At 40.8% G+C, this 22081-nt stretch overlaps 1 protein-coding gene and 1 pseudogene across 1 annotated transcript in view; one reads left to right on the top strand and one right to left on the bottom strand.

The window, feature by feature from the left end:
- The window catches only part of PHEX (phosphate regulating endopeptidase X-linked), a 203805-nt gene that overhangs the window by 128623 nt on the left and 53101 nt on the right, over positions 1 to 22081 (top strand). The window contains exons 14-16 of the mRNA XM_019927702.3: positions 2423 to 2500; positions 11446 to 11549; positions 21253 to 21311. Coding sequence (XP_019783261.1) covers positions 2423 to 2500; positions 11446 to 11549; positions 21253 to 21311 — 241 coding nt within the window. The remainder of the gene's footprint in view (positions 1 to 2422; positions 2501 to 11445; positions 11550 to 21252; positions 21312 to 22081) is intronic.
- Positions 13977 to 14489, bottom strand: LOC101319037 (small ribosomal subunit protein eS19 pseudogene; annotated as a pseudogene).

The following is a 22081-nucleotide window of genomic DNA, read 5'->3' as shown; positions in this document are numbered from 1 at the left end:
CTTTTTTTTGAGACTGTCTGGAGCTCTTTGTTATAGTTATTATGTATATGACTTGTGGCGAGCTAAGTATAGTGAGGAATTAACTACGAGGGAAGTAACAGAACAATCTGGAACGAGGTAACCTGTAGACATATGATGTATTGTTTGGTGTTGGGGGCGAGTTGTAACCACTGGTTATCCGCTCTCGGGGTCATATCAGACTTTCAGTGTAACTCACAGGGTTTTAAAGGCAAAATTTGATCTGTGCTATATATGAGGCTCTGGAACAGCAAAACCCATTATGGGGCTTCCCTGGTGGCGCAGTGGTTGAGAGTCCGCCTGCTGATGCAGGGTACACGGGTTCGTGCCCCGGTCCGGGAGGATCCCACATGCCGCGGAGCGGCTGGGCCCGTGAGCCATGGCCTCTGAGCCTGCGCGTCCGGAGCCTGTGCTCCGCAACGGGAGAGGCCACAACAGTGAGAGGCCCGCGTACCGCAAACAAACAAACAAACAAACAAAAAAAACATTATGACTGTGTCATGCGGCACTTGTAAAATCCTCTCTGAGTCTTGAGTTTCAAGTTTCTGCTGATACTTAATATCTGAATTATCTCAAGGCAGATAAGGAAAACATACTATCTTATTCTATTTATTTCTTGAGTGAGGAAAATTGAAAAGGACTGAAGGAAAAAACTCATTGCTAAGAGCAGTGTACAAAGGTCACTGGTTTTTGCTTTGCTGGAATAAAACCGATGTGTTTGGGGTTGCCTGGTGTCTTATGTTGGGACTTCTGGAGGCGGAGCTGGAGATGAGGATTCGTGTGCAGGTGTTTTATGATTTATTCAGCAAGTGCTCCCAGGAGAAACCAGCAAGGGAATGAGGGAAGCCAGGCTGGGAAGGGTGAGAGATGGACCAGGGTGCCATTTCAGGGGAAGTCTCAGATAGCCTGATCCTGTGGGGAACTCCAGAGGGCAAATTATACCTCACACTGTGTCCTGAATTGAAGCAAAGGAGCTGGACTTGCGTATTCCTGCTACAGGCAGTCATTGGCTGAGGGCTGCTGGGATGGCAGCGGAGAAGCGGGCCCACGGCAGATAAACTCCCAGGAGGAAACTGTTTTGAGTGCAGGCAAGGTGTCCTAGTAGCCCTAGGGCAGGCCTTCAGTCTCAGGTGCTGGCCATTAGAAAGGAAAAAGAACTTAGATGCTGGGGAGGGATATGCTGAGGTGATAAAAGGGATCCCAGGGGATCTGGGCAGAGGCCTGACACTGTACTTACTCTTTGAGTAAGCTGTTCTTTTGTTTTTGTGAAACCCTGTATCTGGGGAGAGGAGAGAGACAAAGTTTCTTGAGAGCAAGGGTTGGCAAACTTTTTCTTTAAAGTGCTAGAGAGTAAATATTTGAGGTTTTGTGAGCCGAAGGGTTTCTGTCCCAACTATTTAACTCTGCCGTTGTAGTGCAAAAGCAGCCATAGATTACATGTAAATGAGTGGGCGTGGCTGTTTTCCAATGAAACTTTATTTATAGAAGCAGATTTGGGCTGTCCAGCCGGGGCAGAGAGTAGATTTGGCTCATAGGCCATAGTTTGCCAGTCCCTGCTGTGGAGGCTCCTTGTACGTGCCTATTTTTCCTTTATCCATTCCCTATAAACTGTAAAACAGGGAGTAAGTAGTATGTCTATCAAAAGGATGGTTGTGATGCATCTTAAATTAGTCTGGACTCCCTACCTCCAATTTTTCCGGCATCCTGGCCATCATTCACGGAGTTGCACAGATAATTTTGCTGGAGGGTGACTCATCTCATTTTATTTCTGCTAAAAATATTTAGTTCTCTCTTGTTTGTAAAACAAAATATAGACTCTTCGCATGGCATTCAGGAATCCCTGTGATGTAGCCAAAGCTGGCTTTCTTGCATTGTTTTCTGTGTCCACCCCTTGTGCTTTCTTCTCTAGCTACGGGAAACTACTCACCATCTCTCTGACGTGCTCTTTGTTTTTCGTCTCCCTGACTTTGCCCCTGCTGTTTGCTCTCCTGGAATGTCTGTCCTTCTTCTCAGCTCTGCATTTTGAAATCCCATCCATTCTCTAAGACTCAGTTTGGTCACCTTCTCCATTAAGCATTTTCCCCATGAGGAAATAATCTCTGCTATGGACTTTGATAACAATATTGTCTATAAATAAAATTATTTATAGGCAATATTGTCTATATCTGAACCTTTATTTATCTTGTATTATATACTTATTTGCTACATTCACTGTGCTTTTAGTATGCTGAGGGCAGGGACTAACTTAGATTTTTTTTTTCTTTTTTGCCCTTCACAGTCGGTTACATATAGTAGATATTCAGTAAACAGAGTTTTCAGATGAAGGCTGCATTCCTCTGTCCTTTGATTATTAATGACTTAAGTGCTGAAACTCTGACATCATTTTTCTTTTTCCTTTTTATAGGCAAGAGCTGTTTTGGCAAAAGTTGGCTATCCTGAATTTATAATGAATGATACTCATGTTAATGAAGACCTCAAGGCAGTAAGTGCTAAATTTACTGTATTTTTTTTCGGGCAAGTTTTACTGGCCTCGGCCTTTCAGCTAACCCAAGTCCAGGCAGTTAAATCTGGTGGTGCCAAAAAGCACCAACTTTTGATTCATTCCTTGGCTAGATATCAGCCTCATTATGCCAGGCATATCACAAGATTTAGAGCAGATTCAAAATAAAGGAAGTGTCAGAAAGAATGTGTAGCTGAGTGGGTACCATAAAGCAAATGGACTTGGATTTGGTCTACACTGATCATAAAGGAAAGAATTAAGCAAATTGAGTATTTTACAATTAGCGAGCATGTTCTAATGGTGAATGTATGATGTTTGTTGTTAAACAGTCTCTATGTGCTTCATTCATATTAAATCTTGCCTGTTGGAAGTTAACTTCATTAAACTTTGAGTGTTTTGACAAACTAAGTTCATATACATATGACTCTATATTGTGAGTTGGATTGTATATTTGCAGTAAGTTACTGATGGAGGAATAGTCATTCTTTTTTATTCCAGTATTTTGGGACATATATTTTCCAGTAGACGCATTCATTACAGGCCTTTCTAATCATAACCACTGTTATTTTCCTTCCTACAGATAGTTCTGGTAAAGAACTTTTCTTCCTCACAAAAACCCCTGTTTTTATCATTCACTAGATTTTCTTGAAAAAGTAGTTTTTTTGGAATTCATTTAAATAACAGTGGTTCTGAGGTATAGCTCTTTCCTGAAACTGTGATTTAATAAGTTGCATATCTGTAAGCAATCCTAGCTTTATAGATGAACATTGGAATTTTATAAGATTATTCAAAAGTGAGCGAAAGCATTAATTAGAAAGTTTCTCAGTTGGGCTCCAAGATATAGCCTTCCAAAGTATTGATCCAGTTACTGTGGAGGAAAATAATTGTGCTTCACAGTATCCCAAAGCTCACACAGCCCATTACACATTGTTTTGATCCTGAAAAATCTCACTATTAGCATGATAATTAAAGATACTGACACATTTGTCACATTCATGTACATTATCTTTTAAGCCCCACACTGATCCTGTGAAATAGATGGTGTTTATCCCCATCTGCGGAAAAGGACATAGAGACTCAAAGAAGTTGGGTGATTTCCTCAGTGCCATGCCAAGCGTCAGAGCCAGGACTGAAATCTGGGCCCAGGAAGCTCTACTTGTAATCAGAGAAGGGGTTTTGCAGGGTTCTTGTCAGGCAGCTCTGCTGGAGGAACAGAGGAGTGAGTTGAAGAGTGGCTGGGAACTGCTTTCCCAGAGCTGGTTGGGATGGGGTGAGGAAGAGAAGGGAGGTCATACTGTTAAGTGACGAAGAAGTGATTCTGTCTCTTCCACTTGCTAGTTGTTTGATCTTCTGCAGGTTATTTAACCTCAGTTAGCATCACTTTGATTATCTGGATACTGGAGATAATAATAACCAAGTCTTAGTATTTTTGAGAAGATTAAATGAGATTATATAACTGTAAAAGCACCTAGCATAATGTGTGGCACATAAGTCATCTCCCCATAAATGATAGCTATAACTTTATCAGTATGAGAACTATTGCTGCTAAGAAGGGCATCACCAGGGCACAAAGTACCTCAACGGTAGAACCTGGATAATTACATGTGATTGGCAGATACTTGAAGAATGTGGGTGAGAATTTGAGAGGCAGTTTGGTGTAGTGGTTATGAACATGGACCCTGGAATCAAAGTGTCTGGAATTAAATCCCCATTCTGCCATTTCCTAGCTGTGCAACCTAGGGTAGGTTATGCCACCTCTCTGTGCCTCAGTTTCTTCATATCAAAATGGAGATAGTAATAATCCCTCCCTTATAGGGCTGCTATGAGGATCAGATAAGTTAACATATTTAAAGTATGTAGAACTGACCCTGGCACAGAGTAAGCACACTGTTAAGTGTTAGTTATGGCTTCTTCAATTTTTCACTTATGATAGTAAATTATTTTGGTTTGGAAAGGTCATTACGAATTAACACATACAGTATCCATGTGCCTGAAATTGATTTAAGAGGCTATACAGATGGAACAGTCTCAGGCCTTAATCAAATAAGATAGCATTCAGGGCTCACTCATGGTGTTTAGTTGATCAAGTTTTGTTGGCAGTCTGCTGCTGTTTAAAGTGAATGCCCCAAATTTAATGATTCAATAAATGTAGTATCTTTTGTGAAAAGAAACCAGACGCCAAACAGGATGCAGTGTTAGGTGTATTTCCTCATGTCTCCAGGGCCTGAACTGAAGCCATTATATACCAAAATTTTTAAGTACTTTTGTGAAGAAACAGCTTTCACCCAACTCATTGCCAAAGCAGACACAATTACACCCAAGAGTTTCTAACAGTTTAAAAAAGACAGTGAAAAAAATCCAAATACATGAAGTAAAAATACATTCATGATCAGAAACTGATAGAGAAAACGAATAAAACCCAACCGGAAAATAGGTAAAGGATGCTTGATGTGATAGTAATAGTGTCACCGAGGTTAATAGCAAAAGGACTAAAGTACTGCTGATACACAATGGGACTGTGTTTTCAGTCTTGAGGAATATGTAGATAAGGACTACTGTTGGGCTTATGAGAAATTTCTGGTAATACAAACTCTGAGCATGACAGGCTGTTACAAATGAAAAACAGCTTACTTTATTTGATGCAAGTGAAGGTGTGATTCATCAGGTACACACACAAAAGGAAAGAGGATAGAGATTGGAGAATGGATTAGATGAAGGTCAAGGGAAAGGCTGAAAACTCAAGTTGGGCTCTTATGGAGATAGGAGAAAATGGAAAAGAACTTAGAGGCAGATATAAAGAATTAGAAAACAATTTTTTTTTCTCTTTTGAGGATGACAGGGTAAAGTGAGATACCCAGTAAAATATTGCTGAACAACAGTCTTTCTGTAGTCTTTGAAAAGAACAAGAAAAAGGATGTGCCCTTTATGTGAGCCCCCAGTAGCATGCAGGAAAGCCTGTTAGCTAGCCTAAAAAGATAGGCATCAGTCCATGTTCAGACAAACCTTATAAGGTGTACCTTCACTGTTCTTTGATGGAGACAGATGCAAGAGTGAGTTGATACCAATTTTGGGAAGATTTCTGTATCAGCCAGGAAAACCACACTGCATCAGGTATTTCAAAGAGAGGAGATATAATACAGGAAATAGGTTGGAAGGCAAAAATCAGGAAGGCGAGGTAAACCAGAGATTAATAACTTTTTTAGGAAGCAGTTACCACCCCTGTGTCTAGGGACACAAAAGGGAGGAGGTGGTGGTACCATTGCTTTCGAGAGCAGATGAGGAACTGCCACTCCAGAGCAGAGCTGGGCCTGTGGAAGAGGGGCTGAAGATTCTTCCAGAGTCATAGTCGGAAGAAGAAAGAGGAGAGAGAGGGAATGAAAGAGAAAAAACACAGCATCCTTCCCCCCCCCGCCACCTGCGGATTTCCGCCAGTGCCTCCTATTGGCAGGAAGCCGACTGCAGTGGAGCCTGGGAAACATGGTTTTCAGATTCACAGCCTAGCATTATATTATAGAACGGAGTGAAAGGGTGGGCATGTATCTGAGAGACAGTAGGTAAATACTTGACCCTATTAGGCACGTCACTCATTGTGAAAACCAATGGAAAATTGCAGTAGGAGCTAAAGTCAGAATCACAGCTGGCCTCCATTTACTTAGGAGCATTGGATGTGGGTAATTTTTCAGAAAAGATCCATGTTTCTGGTGAGTGATACATACATCAACATAAATATGCGCATGGAGATATGTATATAATATGTGAACCCCCATAATATTCTTTGGGGCGGGTCTTGGTCTGCTCTTGCTAGTGGAACACTTGTGTGTTTATGTGTGTATATGTTTTTTGTGTGCATAAATGACAGAGAGTGCTGCTGCCACTATGCAAGAGTGAGGTGATATTTAGGTGGAATGCTCCAGAAAAACTAGTTGTTAAAATATTGAAATAATTCTGTACTACTTGGTAAAAAAACAAAATGAAGCATTGCCGCCAGCTCTCTCAAGTGATCTCTGACCCCCCATGACCATGGAGAGCAAGAGTGGGCACTGGAGGGAGGTGCACTGGTGCCCACTGGCCTTCTAGCCAGTCCTCCGTAACTCCCGCACACGGAGATGGGACACGAAGTCCCATCTTTGTGTTCCACTGGCCGCAGCAGACCAAGACCTCCCCTTAACCCCCGGTGGTGGCAGCAGGGCATCTGGTTTCATCTGGTTCCTGGTTGGTGTGCTAGTTGGTGCTCCCTCAGAGTCACCCTTATGTGAATGCCTGTGGGAACTGTATCTTCCACAGTGTTCTGTGTACTTAGGTTGTTAAACATTTTGAACACCACCCCGTATGTAGGTGTGTATATATGTATACTACATACTACGTACGGCGAAGCCATCTAAACACAGCAATCTTGTGTATTACTTTGCTATTTATATGTTTATTTTATTTAAATACTTTTTAAAAAAATTTTCGGCTGCGTTGGGTCTTCGCTGCTGCGCGAGGACCCCCCTCCAGTTGTAGCCAGCGGCTGTTCTTAGAGGTGCGTGGGCCTCTCGCCGTGGCAGCATCACTTGTTAAGGAGCACGAGCTCCAGGCGAGCGGCCTTCAGTAGCTGTGGCTCACGCGCTCTAGAGCGCAGGCTCAGTAGTTGCGGCGCATGGGCTCAGCCCCTCCGCGCGTGAGGATCTCCGCGCGTGAGGATCTCCGCACGTGAGATCCTCCTGGACCAGGCCCGGAACCCCCCCGCCCCCCGCACTGGCAGGCAGACTCCCAACCACCGTGCCACCAGGGAAGTCCGACTTTGCTATTTAAATAAGGGAAAGCATAATTCTAAAATCTGGATTACATTAAGTATTCAGAGTTCTTTGAGTGCCTAAAATAAAATCTTTCTTAGAGGTATTTGGATATATCACTGAGTATGTTTAAATGGATTTAGCTTAAAAAGTGTTCTAGAATCTATACTTCCTATTGGCTTATGTAGTATCTTATCAAGTTGTATTTACTGGTTCTACAGAGAAGCTGAACACATTTCCTTGTTCTGCCCTTATTATGTGTTCCTCACCTTTGGGGAGGGTAATAGCTTTATTCTTCCATTTAGTCTGTTGTGTTTGTGCTAGGCATCTAGGATAGGATTTCCACAAAGAGAACGTCAGATTCCCCTAAATTTTATGATCTGGACAGCTAAATGACACGGGAGCCCCAATTAATTCCCCAAAGGTCACTCAATTGAAAAGTCAGGAGGTGGAATTGATTGAAAGTCATTATCAACTTGACCTAGATTTTCACCAGTAACTGAAAGGACAAGAGACTTCTGAGCCAATTATTGTCGCTTTCACAGTTTAAACATTTTTTTTTTGAAGATTACAAGTGGTTCTAAAATATTCATGCACATTCATTCTTGTTGCTGTCTCTACAACAAGCAGAACTTCCCCGATGGTTGCTAGGTTTCATAGTTTTTTCTCACTCAAGGCCCTATTGAAATATTTGAAATTATCGAAGTATTATCACATGGTGGAAAATTTGAAAAATAGAGAAAAGGAATGAAAAAGTCCCTGAATGTTGGTACTTGAACATAATAGTATGTACTTCTGTTTTAGTGTATTATTTTATCTATTTTTGTATAGCTGTAATTGATGCTTATATATAATTTTGTATACTGACCTTTACAGCTAACATATTGTTTTGTCCTTGTCTTCCATAGCCTTCATTACCGTTATTTTAACAGCTGTCTGATATTAAGTAAACTGTACCCTGATTTATTTAATCACTACTTCTCCTCCCACTCGTAATTCTTACCTTCTCCTCCTCCTTCCCTGTACTCTCTTTGTTGAATCACCAGTTTTCTTATTAGGACCAATGAACATAACACTGAAGCAGGAGCCTAATGATTTGGACTGTGTGACTTGGCCAGGTTCCATAATCTCTCCATCGCTGTTTCCCATCTGTCATATGGGAATAACAGCGTCTGGCCCTTTCTTACTCCCAAACACTTAACCTGTCTTACAGGAAAAAGTAAAAATTGTCCCCTGTTACCTGTGATGTCCATTAAATAAATGAAATAGATTAACTGAACCAGGCTAAGAAACAGAAAATATGCTCAGTTTAATAATTAAAACAATTTAAAATTTATCCTTCTAAACATAGGTAAGATGTTGGCAAATTTGTAATCTCTTGCCTCTGAGTTTTGCTCCCCATGACCATTTTCATGGCTATGGTAGGACCATATTTATGTAAAGTATTTTTAGACTTGGAACTCTTCTTCTTTAGGAAATTTTTGGGTGGTTTTCCATTTAATGTCTGTAGAACAACCTGAATGTCAAGTTTTTGTTTTCGAATAGAACAGGAAAGTACCACTATTAGCAGACTCTTCTAGAAGTAACAACTGACCCCATTGATAGTACAAAAAAGTTAATATATTTTTTAACATCTTTATTGGAGTATAATTGCTTTACAATAGTGTGTTAGTTTCTGCTGTATAACGAAGTGAATCAGCTATAGGTATACAGATATCCCCATATCCCCTCCCTCTTGCGTCTCCCTCCCACCCTCCCTATCCCACCCCTCTAGGTGGACACAAAGCGCCGAGCTGATCTCCCTGTGCTATGCAGCTGCTTCCCACTAGCTATCTATTTTACATTTGGTAGTGTATATATGTCCATGCCACTCTCTCACTTCATCCCAGCTTACACTTACCCCTCCCCGTGTCCTGAAGTCCATTCTCTACGTCTGCGTCTAAAAAAAGTTTATATTTTTGAAGGAAATTCCTTTGGGAGCATTTTCTGGAGCACGCTCTGAACCCAAGAACGTATCTGAATTTTCTGTCAGTTACAATCATATTCTGAAAGTTCTGGCAGAGCTGTCTTCGGAGCAAAAGCTGAAAAAAGGTTGAACACTGGACACATCTTTAAACTGTGTGATCCGGGAACACATTAGAATTGCTAGTTAGGGTTGCTTCTTAAAACAAGGAGCTTACTCTCTTTCTTCTGAGGCTGAGTATAAACATCTACCTAAAATACAATCGATTGTAAGATTTCTTTTTATTATGGAGCATCTCAAACATCAGAAAAGTATGTAAAATCGTATTTTGAACACCTCTAGCTTTAACAAGTATTAAACATATTGCCATATTAGCTGTATACATGTACACACACATTTTAAATGAATAAAGCAGATACATTGGAAATTCTTTGTGTAGTCCTCCTTGACCTAATGTCCTTCTTCCCTGCCTGTCTCCTTCCCTAGATACGCTCTCTTGAATTCAGTGTTTCTCATTCCCATGCATTTCTTTATGCTTCTGCTACATAGGTATGTGCCCATAAACAGCATATAGTATTGTTTTTTTTTTTTTTATAGTATTGTTTTATAAGTTTTAAAATTTTAAATTCTCTAATACTTACAACTTGTCTTATTTACTCAGCATTGCTTTTGAGATTCTTTCATGTTCACACATACAGACCATTTATTTAGACTTCTGTGTGGTTTTCCATTATGTGATTATACCACGATTTATTCATCAGCCACCTCCCCTAAGAGGAGTGAGGGAGGGACAGTTTGAAGTCTCATCTCTGTAACTTGTTGGCCAAGGAGAACACCGAAGATGCCAGGAATTGATACTTTCATTCCTGCCTTTCTCTCTGTGCCATTAGTTATTTTATTCTTCTCTTTATATTTTGGCCCGGTCCCCTGGAAAGATTGCTAAGATGAGTCATTAACAAAAGTTACTCTGCAGACAAAATGAGTACCCATGATATGTTAGGGAAGAGATAAACCTGAGCGAGACACTGGCCAACACATAGGCTGCTGTCAAGTCTGTAACTGTCAAGTTGTGTATATTCATTCATATCTATAGTGTGATGCCTGTGGGTCTCATATACCTTCATTTGCCATATTTTAATTTTTGCTTTTAAAAGAGTATCATGGCTTAAATTTACAAAAATATTACAGCTAATAAGAATGATTACTCTCGGTTATTTGCTCATTCAAATGTGTATTTTTTCAATTTTATTTGCCACAGTAATATATTTTAAAACCAAAGCATTAGGGATCACTACAAACCACTGCTTTTACTGTTACATGGATATTATTTACAATGTTTAGGTTAAGTATTGCTACTTTTGTAGATAGAGTGCCTATAGAATTAAAACTGTCTGCCATTCTCCTTCCAAAAAAAAGAAAAGGAACTCAAGAATCAATTATGTATTTCTCCCTATTTTAATAGACAACATTGTTGTGAGCCATCAACTTCCTTTTTTTCCATGCGAGCTATAATCTATGATTTGCCTCTGTAATTTCATGAATCTTCAGTGACCAGAGCATTTTTTGAGCGTTGATAGAAAATTTCAATTAATAATCAAACTATTCTAGTGACTCCATTGTGCTTAGGGTAGAAAGTAAGTCTGAATCACTTTCATTTTTTTTCCTTCATGAACAAATACTGATTACAGTAAATTAGATCTTAACATTTGACTAAATCATCATCTGTGAACTAAACGAGGTTTCAGCTGAATAAACTGAATGTTATTAGAAGAACCTATGTGACAAATAAATAAAGTACACATTTTTAGAAAAGATCAAGGACTCATGTGGGCGAAGAAATTTCAAACCTAAGATAATATGTTCTGTAAAGGCTAAAGTAGATTTTTCAGTTATAAAGCAAATGAAATGCATTGTAAATTACTGCAGCTGCTCGTTTTTTACTGTCATCCAGAAACGACCGTATTGATTTTTGAGCTTTTTATTTTAAAAGAAAATCACTGAGATTAAATTTCATGGCGAGATTAAATTTCATGGCTTTGTGAAGACTGGGTTAACCGGTGATGGCTGAGAGATGATGTGAGGAGTGCAGCGTCTCCGCTGCGCGCTCATTTGTGCGCTGAAGTCTTTTTTTTCAGAGCCATCTTTTATCTGCACTTAGAACAGTGATGGTCGTGGTTTGTTTTATTCAGGTCAAGTTTTCAGAATCTGACTACTTCGGCAACGTCCTGCAAACCCGCAAGTATTTAGCACAGACTGATTTCTTCTGGCTGAGAAAAGCTGTTCCAAAAACAGAGTGAGTAAGAAAAATAAAAAAAAGAAAGAAAGAAAGAAAAAAAAAGTGAAATAGATAAATATGTTGGTGGGAAGTAGAGTTTCTTTAGATCAAACTTTGTAATTCCCCTCAAGTCAGAGTAGCTGGCTTGCCAGTTATTTTTGTTTGGCAAAATTTGTGTTACGTTTTGGCACTCTTATTTCTGATATTACATGAATCAGTTGTTCAGTCTAATTATGACTGCCCTACTCCTAGCATCAACACATATAAAAAGAAGGCTTACTCAGATGCAAATGTTCAAATCATTTCTAGATCTTGTTATGAATATATATATAAGCAAATTTCTCTAGAATTTCACACTCAGGCAGAAACTTTTGAATATCTTAAAAACCAAATATTTAAAAAGTAAAGTATGATTACAAATGTAGAAGTAATTGTATACAGGCATACCTCATTTTATTGCACTTGGCTGTATTGAACTTTGCAGACAGTGCGTTTTTTACAAATTGAAGGTTTGTGACAACACTGTGTTGTCAGATGATGGTTAGAATTTTTTAGAGATAAAGTATTTTAAAATTAAGGTATATACATTTTTTTAGATATAATGCCATTGCACACTTAACAGACTACCATATAGTATAAACATAACTTTTGTATGCCTGGGAAGCCAAAAAATTTGTGATATTTGCTTTATTATGGTGGTCAGGAACTGAACCTACAATCTCTGAGGTATGCCTGTGATTATGAAGTAACTATAGGATCTTTGTTAGGTAATGCGTGTCAAAGAACTGATAGCTCTATTATTTTCCTTCAGTAGCAGTTATGATTTATATCCCTCTTCTCAGCAAGCGGTAGGAACTTTTCCTACAGGTAGGGAAGTTTCACTAGGAACTATTGGGGTCAGGGCCAGTCATGATTTTCTTCCCTAGCAAAGTGTGAATGATGATGATGATAGCAACTAAAAATTATTATGTGTTTATAATGTTCCAGGAAGTGACTTACATATTTTAATTCATTTTATCCTCTAGTCAATTCTGTGAGGTGTAGGTACTATTTATTATCCCCATTTTACAAAATGAACAAGAGGCTTACAACTGAGAAATTCTTCAGCTCAGGTTTAGATTACTTTCTGTTCTGCCTGCTGGTATTACTCTGTTCTGATATGACCCAATTCTCCAAGGTTGTTTTCTCTCTTTTCTCCGGATTGGATTATTTCTATTGATCCGTCTTCAAATTCACCAGTTCTTTCTTCTGTATTCTCAAATTTGCTGGCGACTCATCAATACAGTTTTCATTTTGATTATTGCACTTTTCAACTCCTGAAGTTCCATTTGTTTTTTTTTAAATAGTTTCTATTTCTTTGTTACGACTCTTTGTTGTCATTGTCCTCATATTTTCCATTAATTGTTTGAATACAGTTTATTTTAATTCTTTGAACTAATTTACAGTTGCTGCTTTCAAGTCTTTGTGTGTTAAATCCAACATATGGGCTCAGTCAGAGTCAGTTTTTATTGATCGCTTTTCTTTACACTTTTTCTTCCAGCATCATTTTTTGTCATTGTTGAAAATGACATTTAGGATAATGTATTGTAGCAACTGTGGATTCTGATTTATTTTTCTGAGGCTTTTTAAAAAGTAACTTTCCTGGACTAACACAGTAGAATCTGTCTCTGCTACAGTATGTGGCCATAGATGTCTACTCATTTTTTAAATCCTCATTTTTATTTTTTAGCCTCACTTCATGGAGGTTGTCCCTGAGTCTGCATAGCTTAGTCCTCAGCCAGGGATCAGGGCAGAGCTTGTGCTCAGACACTTTGAACCTGTAGGGCTTCTGCCCTCTGCCAGTTGATCTGCGTGGGGCTTGGGTGTGCAATCAAAGTCACCAGCCCTTCCCAGTCACCGTTGGAGTTTACTTTCTCCTGGGCTCTCTTGAGTCTCCCCTGTACACATGCCTAGTTTCCCAGTCAGCCAGGGATGTGTGGAGAGCTGATCTCATCCTTCTATGACTCTTTCAGTTCCACTGTCTCCCTTTTAAATTGCTGGCTGATCTGTCACTTTCCCCAATGGGAGCTGTAACTGCAGGCTCACAAAGCTGTGGGTTGTCCTCGTTTGTTTTCTACCGGGTTTATCACTTCCGGCTGGCATAGTTGCAAGTTTTTACCTCCACTCCCTGCGGCAGCAAAGCTGCTGGTTTTCCAGCCAGCCCTATCCTAACAAAATAAGTTCTTGCTGATTGAGCTGGGAGGGAGGCTAGTAGTCCCAGGCAAGAAGGCCACAGACTCCTGTTCTACTTCCTCTTAAGTTGTAGCAGTTTTTCAAAATTAAACATTTTTCAATGTGTTGTTTGCCTTTGATCAATTCCCAGGGCCCTAAAATGGTTGTTTGTTGACAGTTTTGTCCATTTTTATACTTTTTTTTTCAAATGAGGCAATTTATTAACCCAACATCTTTTGTTCTAATGCTTCTTGTTGGCAGCTGCCACCTGTCCAGTGATTCTGTCCAGATCTCTCTGTCCCTGAGGTGTTAGTTTGTGGCCCCCATCTTGGTCCTTTTCCACCATTCTCAGCCCCTCCAGGGCTTGGAGGACCCGACGGGCCACGCTCTTGGAGCCTCTGATGAAGTGGCTGGGCATGACACCATTTCTCTGACGCCCCGCATAGATCTTGGTCACGGAACCAACCCCAGCGCTGCCCTGGAGGTACAGGTGCTGTGCAGGCAGCTCGTGTGTAGAACCAGTTCTCATCATAGGGAGCGAGCTCTTTGTGCTTGGCCAGCTTGACAGCGTCACCCATTCAGGAACTTGCAGCTCCCGGACTTTCTGAGGAAGGCTGCCAGAGCTCTGACGAACTCCCGCTGGTTCCCGTCTTTTACAGTAACTCCAGGCGTCCTGCGGCCTCCAAGCTGCCAGCCAGGGGAAAGGTATACTTGGCTTTTATGGAAAGGATTTGTTGACCTTTTCATAGTGTCAGAGCTGGAAGCCTGACTTCCATGGCCCTTTTTTTTTTCCATGGCCCACGTTTTCACCTTGTCTGATATTCTGGTCTCCAGATCTTTGGCTGGCTCTTTTTATGCCCTATGGGTCTCTCGTTACTCCCTCTTCCAACTCCCTCCTCTGTTCTGGCCTCTAGAAAAACTCTAGGCCCTTTACCCTCCCTTGGCTTAAGCTGTGATTACCGCCTCTCCCTCTTAGCCATGGGTCCCATCTAGCCATCCTGCCCTCTGCCCTTCAAATCTTCTTACAATATGCGCCTACGGAGTAAGTTAAAAGTGTTTGACCTTAAGGAGTAGGCCTAAAGCTGAGCCATTCCCCTGGCCTATCCGTGACTCCCCTCCAAAGCCCAAAGGAAGAAAGCAGAAGGCTTTAGAACTTCTTTGGCAATGACAGAGAGCTGATGTGAAGCCACCTGCCCCATTGTCCTTGATGTTCTCCTCTCGTCACAGTATCTCTCAGTCCATCTTGCCTGTTTCATTCCAAGCCTAAATTACTCAATAGAAATTTTAGATTTAGGGTTCTAAAACCAGCTTCTCAAATCTCATGACTTCAGATAGTTTCCAGTATCTCAGTGAGCATCTACATGTAGTATGTAAATCATCCTGCCCTTTCAGGTCTACTTCAGATAAGTTCAAACTCTTCTCTTTGCAACTTGTGAAAAATTCAAACTTCGCACCAGTATTTTTGTGAACTTTCAGGGTCTTCTCAGGGATTCTTCTATTTTGGAGACGCTGCCAAGTTAATTCTTTAATTTCAGAATGTCATTATTCATTTGGGTGTGTAGCAAGGCCTGGGTTGCTAATTGAAAAGCTCCTAAATGTGTCATTTTTAACATCATCCTAAAATACTGATGGGCTGTAAGATTCTAATGACCTTGACTATTTCTAATATTTATGCCTTGGAAAAGTGCTGGCTGACTGTGGGCTTAAGCAAACTGTGTGACTTGTGTCTTTTTTTTTTCTCTGTCAATGAAAACAAATACCTCTTTCACAAGGACATTAAATTGGTTAATATTTCTGGAAGAGTTCTCCTGGAATGAAAATCAGTGCAATGCTAGTAATTCCTCAGACCATATGTCTATATCAGGGAAAGCAATGTTAGGAAATTTAAGATTCTTTTTGCATGGTAAAGTGATGTGATAGTCATTTTTTTAGAAGAAATTTCAGGTGGGTCCTTTTTCAGGCACTGTGGGGAATTTTAGCTTTATGATACCCATCGACTTTAATTGACATCTTTTAGGTCTGAAAATTCATGAGTTAATCGAATGAGGATGATTCTGGAGTAGCTCCACTACACTAGTTCACTTTGAACAGCACATCCTGGTTATATTTCCATAAAGCCCTGAAATAACATTTTGCTTCTTTGTGGGTATAGGAGATAAACACCCTTTATGTTTCATTCTCATGGAATCCATTTTAGCTGCACTAATGTGCATTAAGAAGTTTCTAACACGATGGGAAATGTCAGCAAGAATGAAATTAATTGGGTAGTCATCCCTGAAGGTACATATTTAGGGGTTGGTTCTCAGAATTGTCACTTCATCAGCTTGCTTAAAAATAGAGGATTTACTTCACTGCTCAGCTTGAGTCAAAAGTAATTTCTTTCCCTCAGGATCCTCTTTCTTTGACAGAAATGATTTTAAGCCAGCCTCCCTATTAACTCACTCTCATTCTACTGTGACCAAACATGCCTGGATTTTTTTCTCTATCTTCTGAAAAATATGTAAAAATACATCAAATGTCTATACAAATTATGGTCCTGCCCAGAATTATCTACAGCATGGAATGGGATGGATACAATCTACAGGATGTGTGAAATAAAGCAATAAATACTCTACGGTTTTTCCATTCCATATTCCCTAGACTATCTTTTTTTTTTTTTTTTTTGCGGTACGCGGGCTTCTCACTGTTGTGGCCTCTCCCGTGTCCCTTGCATCGTCAGGCGGACTCTCAACCACTGCACCACCAGGGAAGCCCACCCCCTAGACTATCTTTAAGAGTTAATAGGTAAAATGTAAAACTTTAGCCTGATGTATATCTATTTTATATGGTCCAAAGAAATCAGGGTATCAGTGTCTTTTGCTTTAGATTATTGCATTTCATCATCACACTCTTTTTATGTATCCATTGTCCAGTATAATTTCATCTCCATATGTTTTTGAAATTTATATGAGACCTCTTCCTACCTTATCTACTAAATCCTTTCCCAAACACAGACTGCAGGAACACCCTAAAGACATAATAAAAAGAATTTAAAGCACTTGAATGACACTCTTTGTTTATCTAAGTAGATGTATACATAGCAATACATTCATTTAAATAGATTTAATGAATTTTTTTTTTTTTTTTTGCGGTACGCCAGCCTCTCATTGTTGTGGCCTCTCCCGTTGCGGAGCACAGGCTCCGGGCGCGCAGGCTCAGCGGCCACGGCTCACGGGCCCAGCCGCTCTGCGGCATGTGGGATCTTCCCGGACCGGGGCACGAACCCGTGTCCCCTGCATCGGCAGGCGGACTCTCAACCACTGCGCTGCCAGGGAAGCCCAATTTAATGAATTTTTGCTCAGCATATACCACTTGGACAATAGTCTTAGCCCATAAGGAACTTAAAATCTTGTTGGGAGGTAAGTTGCGCAAACTCATATGCCTTCACAGCCCAATCAGGTAACAGATGTTGACCTAGACAAGTGTAAATGATAGGGAGTGGTGGAGACCATAGAGAACTAGTGATTGCATGCCTTATTTAAAGGAATTCCAGTTCTAGTGATTGCATGCCTCATTTAAAGGAATTCCAGTTCGGTACTTTTAAAAGCCATTGTGTTGGGCAAATAAAACATTTTTCTGGGAAAATTCAACCCGTTGGGTAGGACTTAATCTGTGGACAGCCAGCTTTTCAGTGTTTCAGTTATCTCTTGCTGTAATGAGCTGTGTAATAATGAACCACCCCCAAAGTTAGAGGATTAAAGCAACAGTAATTATTCATTTTTCTCTCGCGGTTCTGGTGGTCACTAGGCGCAGCTGGGTGGTTGTTGCTCATGGCGTTGCATGTAGTTTCAGTCAGATCGTGGCTGGGACTGGAGTCACATGGGGGGCCTCCTCTCCTAGTCTAGTGGTTGGTGCTGGCTGCTGCCTGGAAGGCCCACTAGGCCTCTCCATGTGTACTGGGCTTCTTTGTGGCATGCTGATTGAGCCAGAAACTTTGAAGAGCAAGTTTCCTGAAAAAGAAAGAGGGAGGGTAAATATGAGTTTACCAGGGGGAACTTGTATTGCCTTTAATTGCCTAGCATTGGAAGTCACGTGGTGTCATTTCCACTGCATTTTATGCTTTAGAAGTGAGTCACCAAGACTAGCCCATAATCAAGGGGAGAGGAATTTAGAGTCCACTTCTTAATGGGAGGAGTGTAAAAAAAATTACAAACACGTATTAAAACCAGCACAGGTAGGCTTAGGTTAGAGAATAGTAAAACTAAATATATAATAAACTCAGATATAATCAGGGAGATGTACAAGATATTTAACGGCTGGCTTGGTGTGGGAACTGTCCAATTAGAAGAAATAATAGCATCCACAACTGGTAGGCTCTGTTAGTGCAGCTACTTAATATCAGCTCTGGGCATAATCAGGGCTCCAAACATGTCCTAGAGCCAGCAGGAGCTCTGAGAAGTCAGGAAAGGTGAGATCATGCATCTTGTATAAGATGTTTTAGGAATTCTCGCTGAAACTTCAGAGGCCCCATCAGGCTCCATCTGGTTGTTTGATTTCTTTGTTTTGTCTGCCTTTGTCCGTCAGAAGTTAGAAGCATTGTTCCTACATATGGCTCTTAGCCTAATGTTTTGAAAGTTTATTCTTTGCTAAAGGGAGGGGAGTTGGGAGGGATGGGAAGAGAAGAGATGAGCTCTAGGAATACACATCATCTTTGGTACATACTATGGTTCAGTCCAATGTCATTTAGAAGCCATGTTGAGAGGCACCTGGATTCTCCCCTCTTGACCCAGAGAGCAGACATAACAAATGCTGGGTTCTTTGCGTGTTAGTTTTCTGTTGCTGCTGTAATGAATCACCACAGCCTTATCGGCAGCTCAGAGCAACACGAATGTATTCCCTCATCGTTCTGTAGGTCAGAAATGTGGGATGGCTTGGCTGGGCTCTCAGCTGCAGTCTTCAGAAGGCTGAAGTCAAGGTGACAGCTGGCTGGGCTCTTAGCAGGAGCCTCTGGGAAGAATCCTCTTCGATTCTCATCGTAGAACTGAGGTTCCTACTTCTTTGCTAGCTGTCAGCTGGGAGCCACTCTTAGCTCCTAGAGGACTCTCTCCCCACTCCTTGCACGTGGCAGCTGCATGTCACAGCCAGCCACAGCATGTCAAATCCTTCTCACCCCTGGAATCTCTCTGACTGCCCGTTCTGCAGCATCTCTTCTGACTTTCTCCCCTGTTGCATCTCTAGGATTCCAGCCAGAGAAGGATCCCCACTTTTAAGGACTCATGTGATTAGATTGGGCCAACCTGGGATAATCTAGGATAATTGCTCTATTTTAAGCTTCTTGACCTTAATTACATCTGCAAAGTCCTTTTTGCCATGTAATGTAACATATTCACAGGATCCAGGGATTAGGTCATGGACAGTTTTTTGGGGGGGCCATAATATTACCTACTACAGGTAGTGACATTAGGGCAATAAAAGTGCTTTCCCTGTACTTTTCTCCTCAGAAAAGTAAGCCAGCCAGTAAATGTGTGTCAAACATTAGGATTTATTGAAATACTCATCCTAAATTTGAAGGAAAAGAATATACATTTTATGGAAGTGAGTACAGGTTTCAGCTTTGACAAGAGGAGGCACTCTGTTTTGATTTCCAGTGATGTCTCCAGTATAATATAATGCTTAAGAGAACTGGTTTGAAGTCAGACAGACTAGACCTTGTGCGAGCATATAATGCTTGTAAGTCTCATTGTCCTCTCCTGTGAGATAGGCTAATAATTCCTGTAGTTTCTATGGGGAAAACCTATGACTAGAAAGTGCGTAGGACGTGGTAAGTGCTCCGTGAATGGTAGCTGCTGCTGCTACTACTACTAGTGATAATAATAGGATGACAGTCATGGGCTTCTTTATAAGGGGAGAAGGTATGGGTGGACCAACTAGAATCCACACTTGGATTTCCTACCAGTTTCATGTTAGTCTGACATAAATTATCAGTCTGACACAATTATTCTATTAGACATAAATTGGTAAAATGATTGTTCTGAAAAGGATTTACAGAAGTTTATTTTGAGCAGTTTAGCTTAAGACAAATGCTTGGTTTTAATCATAAACAGCAGTGCCTGAAACTCACAGGCATCTAAGTCAGGGGTCAGCAAACTATGGCTTGAGGGCTAAATCTTGCCTGCTGCCTGGTTTTGTACAGCCCATGAGCTAAGAGTGATCTTTAGAGATAAATGTCTGTGGTTGATTTGATGGTAGGAAGCACTAACTTTGAACCTCAAAGCATAACGTTCTCCTGCCCCTAAGGAATTTCATTCTTCTCATTACTAGGCCTGAATTACCAAAAATTGTACTCGATTTTTTTTTTTAAAGGGAACTTTATTTTATTTATTTATTTTTGGCTGTGTTGGGTCTTCATTGCTGCGAGCAGGCTTTCTCTAGTTGTGGCAAGCAGGGGCTACTCTTCGTTGTGGTATTGGGGCTTCTCATTGCGGTGGCTTCTCTTGTTGCGGAGCACGGGCTCTAGGCGCGTGGGCTCAGTAGTTGTGGTTCGCAGGCTCTAGAGCGCAGGCTCAGTAGTTGTGGTGCACGGGCTTACTTGCTCCATGGCATGCGGGATCTTCCTGGACCAGGGCTTGAACCCGTGTCCCCTGCATCGTCAGGTGGATTCTTAACCACTGCGCCACCAGGGAAGCCCTGTACTAGATTATTATATTTTGACTTTCATCAATAAAATTTTATAGAAAAGTTTCTCTCACTATGGAAGTACCTATATAATGTCCTTGATTTTTCCTCTTGGTCCATGAAATGACTAAATGTTTACCATCTGTTTACAGAAGAAATTTGCTGAGTCTGATCTAAGTCACTTCCTGTGCATTTAAAATGCAGTGTAGACTCTTCATAGCTGGAAGGTACTCCCAAGATATCTTAATGCCATAGCTTAGTTTTATAGCTGAAACTGAAGATAGGCCACTTTTCCACCACAACCCGGCTAGTTAGTGATAGAGGCAGGATGAGCCATTAGATCTTTTGGTGCTTAAATCAGTAAACTTTCTACTGGAGCAGGCAGACCCTCTAGGTACCATGGTTGTGCTTTTTTATCTCTCTTTACATGGACTTCTATGTTGTCACCAATCTCAAACCTTTAATGGACAGGTCAGAGGTGATGCAGCATGGAAAACTCAGCTGTCCCATGGACCCATTGAACAGGGCCTGGCAAACATCAGCTTGGTGCTGTGTTTCCATCTGTGGGGAGATCCCTTTAGATTCTAGAATTTTTCATTAAAGCTGTTTCAGAAGCCCTGGTGCTTTTTTACATTACGTTAGTAACAGTGAATAACCAGGCATGTTCAGTTTAGGATGAGATTGTTCATTGAGCAGAGCAATAACCCTAAACTGAGGTGATAATTTCCCTGCGTGTCGAGCTTCCCCATTGTTCCCTGGTTATTTGCTAATAAATCCCGCCACATTGTATGTGTTTCACTGCCCTCCTGCCTGGATAATGATGATCACTTGGTGGTGGTTGTTTCTCTGTCTACAGGTGGTTTACAAATCCAACGACTGTCAATGCCTTCTACAGCGCATCCACCAACCAGATCCGTGAGTACTGGTTCCTTGTCTCCTTGTTAATGTGCTACAAAATGGATGGAACTTTTCCATGACTGTGACTTAAGAGTAGGGCACTCTTTATTTCCTCCCAGCAGTGACCAGGTATGTTGGTGAAGGAAGTTTGTTTCCCTACCCATATGTCCAATTTTCCTCATTACCTTATAAGTTTTTTTAAAAAAGCTTTATATAACCATTAAGTTAAAAAGAAAACAGCTACAGTAAATAAAACTGCAGTGATGTTGGCCATGAAAAGGAACAAGCTTCCACTTTTCTTTCATAGTGGTCTTACTGATTTTTGTTTTATTTATTACTAGGATTGATGGGAAAAACGGTCAGGTAGCTGGGGAGAATTTAGAGGCTGTTAGAAAAGCTTTGAAGTGCTCTAATTAATCCTAGGATGTAAAGTCTTGAGTTTCTTTTATTTACATGTATTAGGTACATAATTATAACTAAGATGATAAGTTAAAAATTATTAAAGGTCAGATTGGCACAAATTAAAAATCTAACAGCACCAAATGTTGGCGACAGGGACACATACTGCTGGTGGAAATGTACATCGGTCCACCCACTTTGCTGCACAATTGGGCAACACCTAGAAAAGCCAACTATGGGCACGCGTGTCTGTGAATGTCACTTGAGCTCTTGACATGTGCACTAATGCTGTTACTCAAAGTGTGGTCCCATGATTATTAGCAATAGAGTCCCAGGGGAACTTGTTAGAAATGCAAAATCTTGGGCCTCACCTTAGACCTGTTGTTCAC

This window comes from Tursiops truncatus, chromosome X (assembly GCF_011762595.2).
Source record: "Tursiops truncatus isolate mTurTru1 chromosome X, mTurTru1.mat.Y, whole genome shotgun sequence".
Classification (NCBI taxonomy): Eukaryota; Metazoa; Chordata; class Mammalia; order Artiodactyla; family Delphinidae; genus Tursiops; species Tursiops truncatus.
Note: the sequence above shows the minus strand (reverse complement) of the source record. Positions and strands in the feature narration are given on the sequence as shown.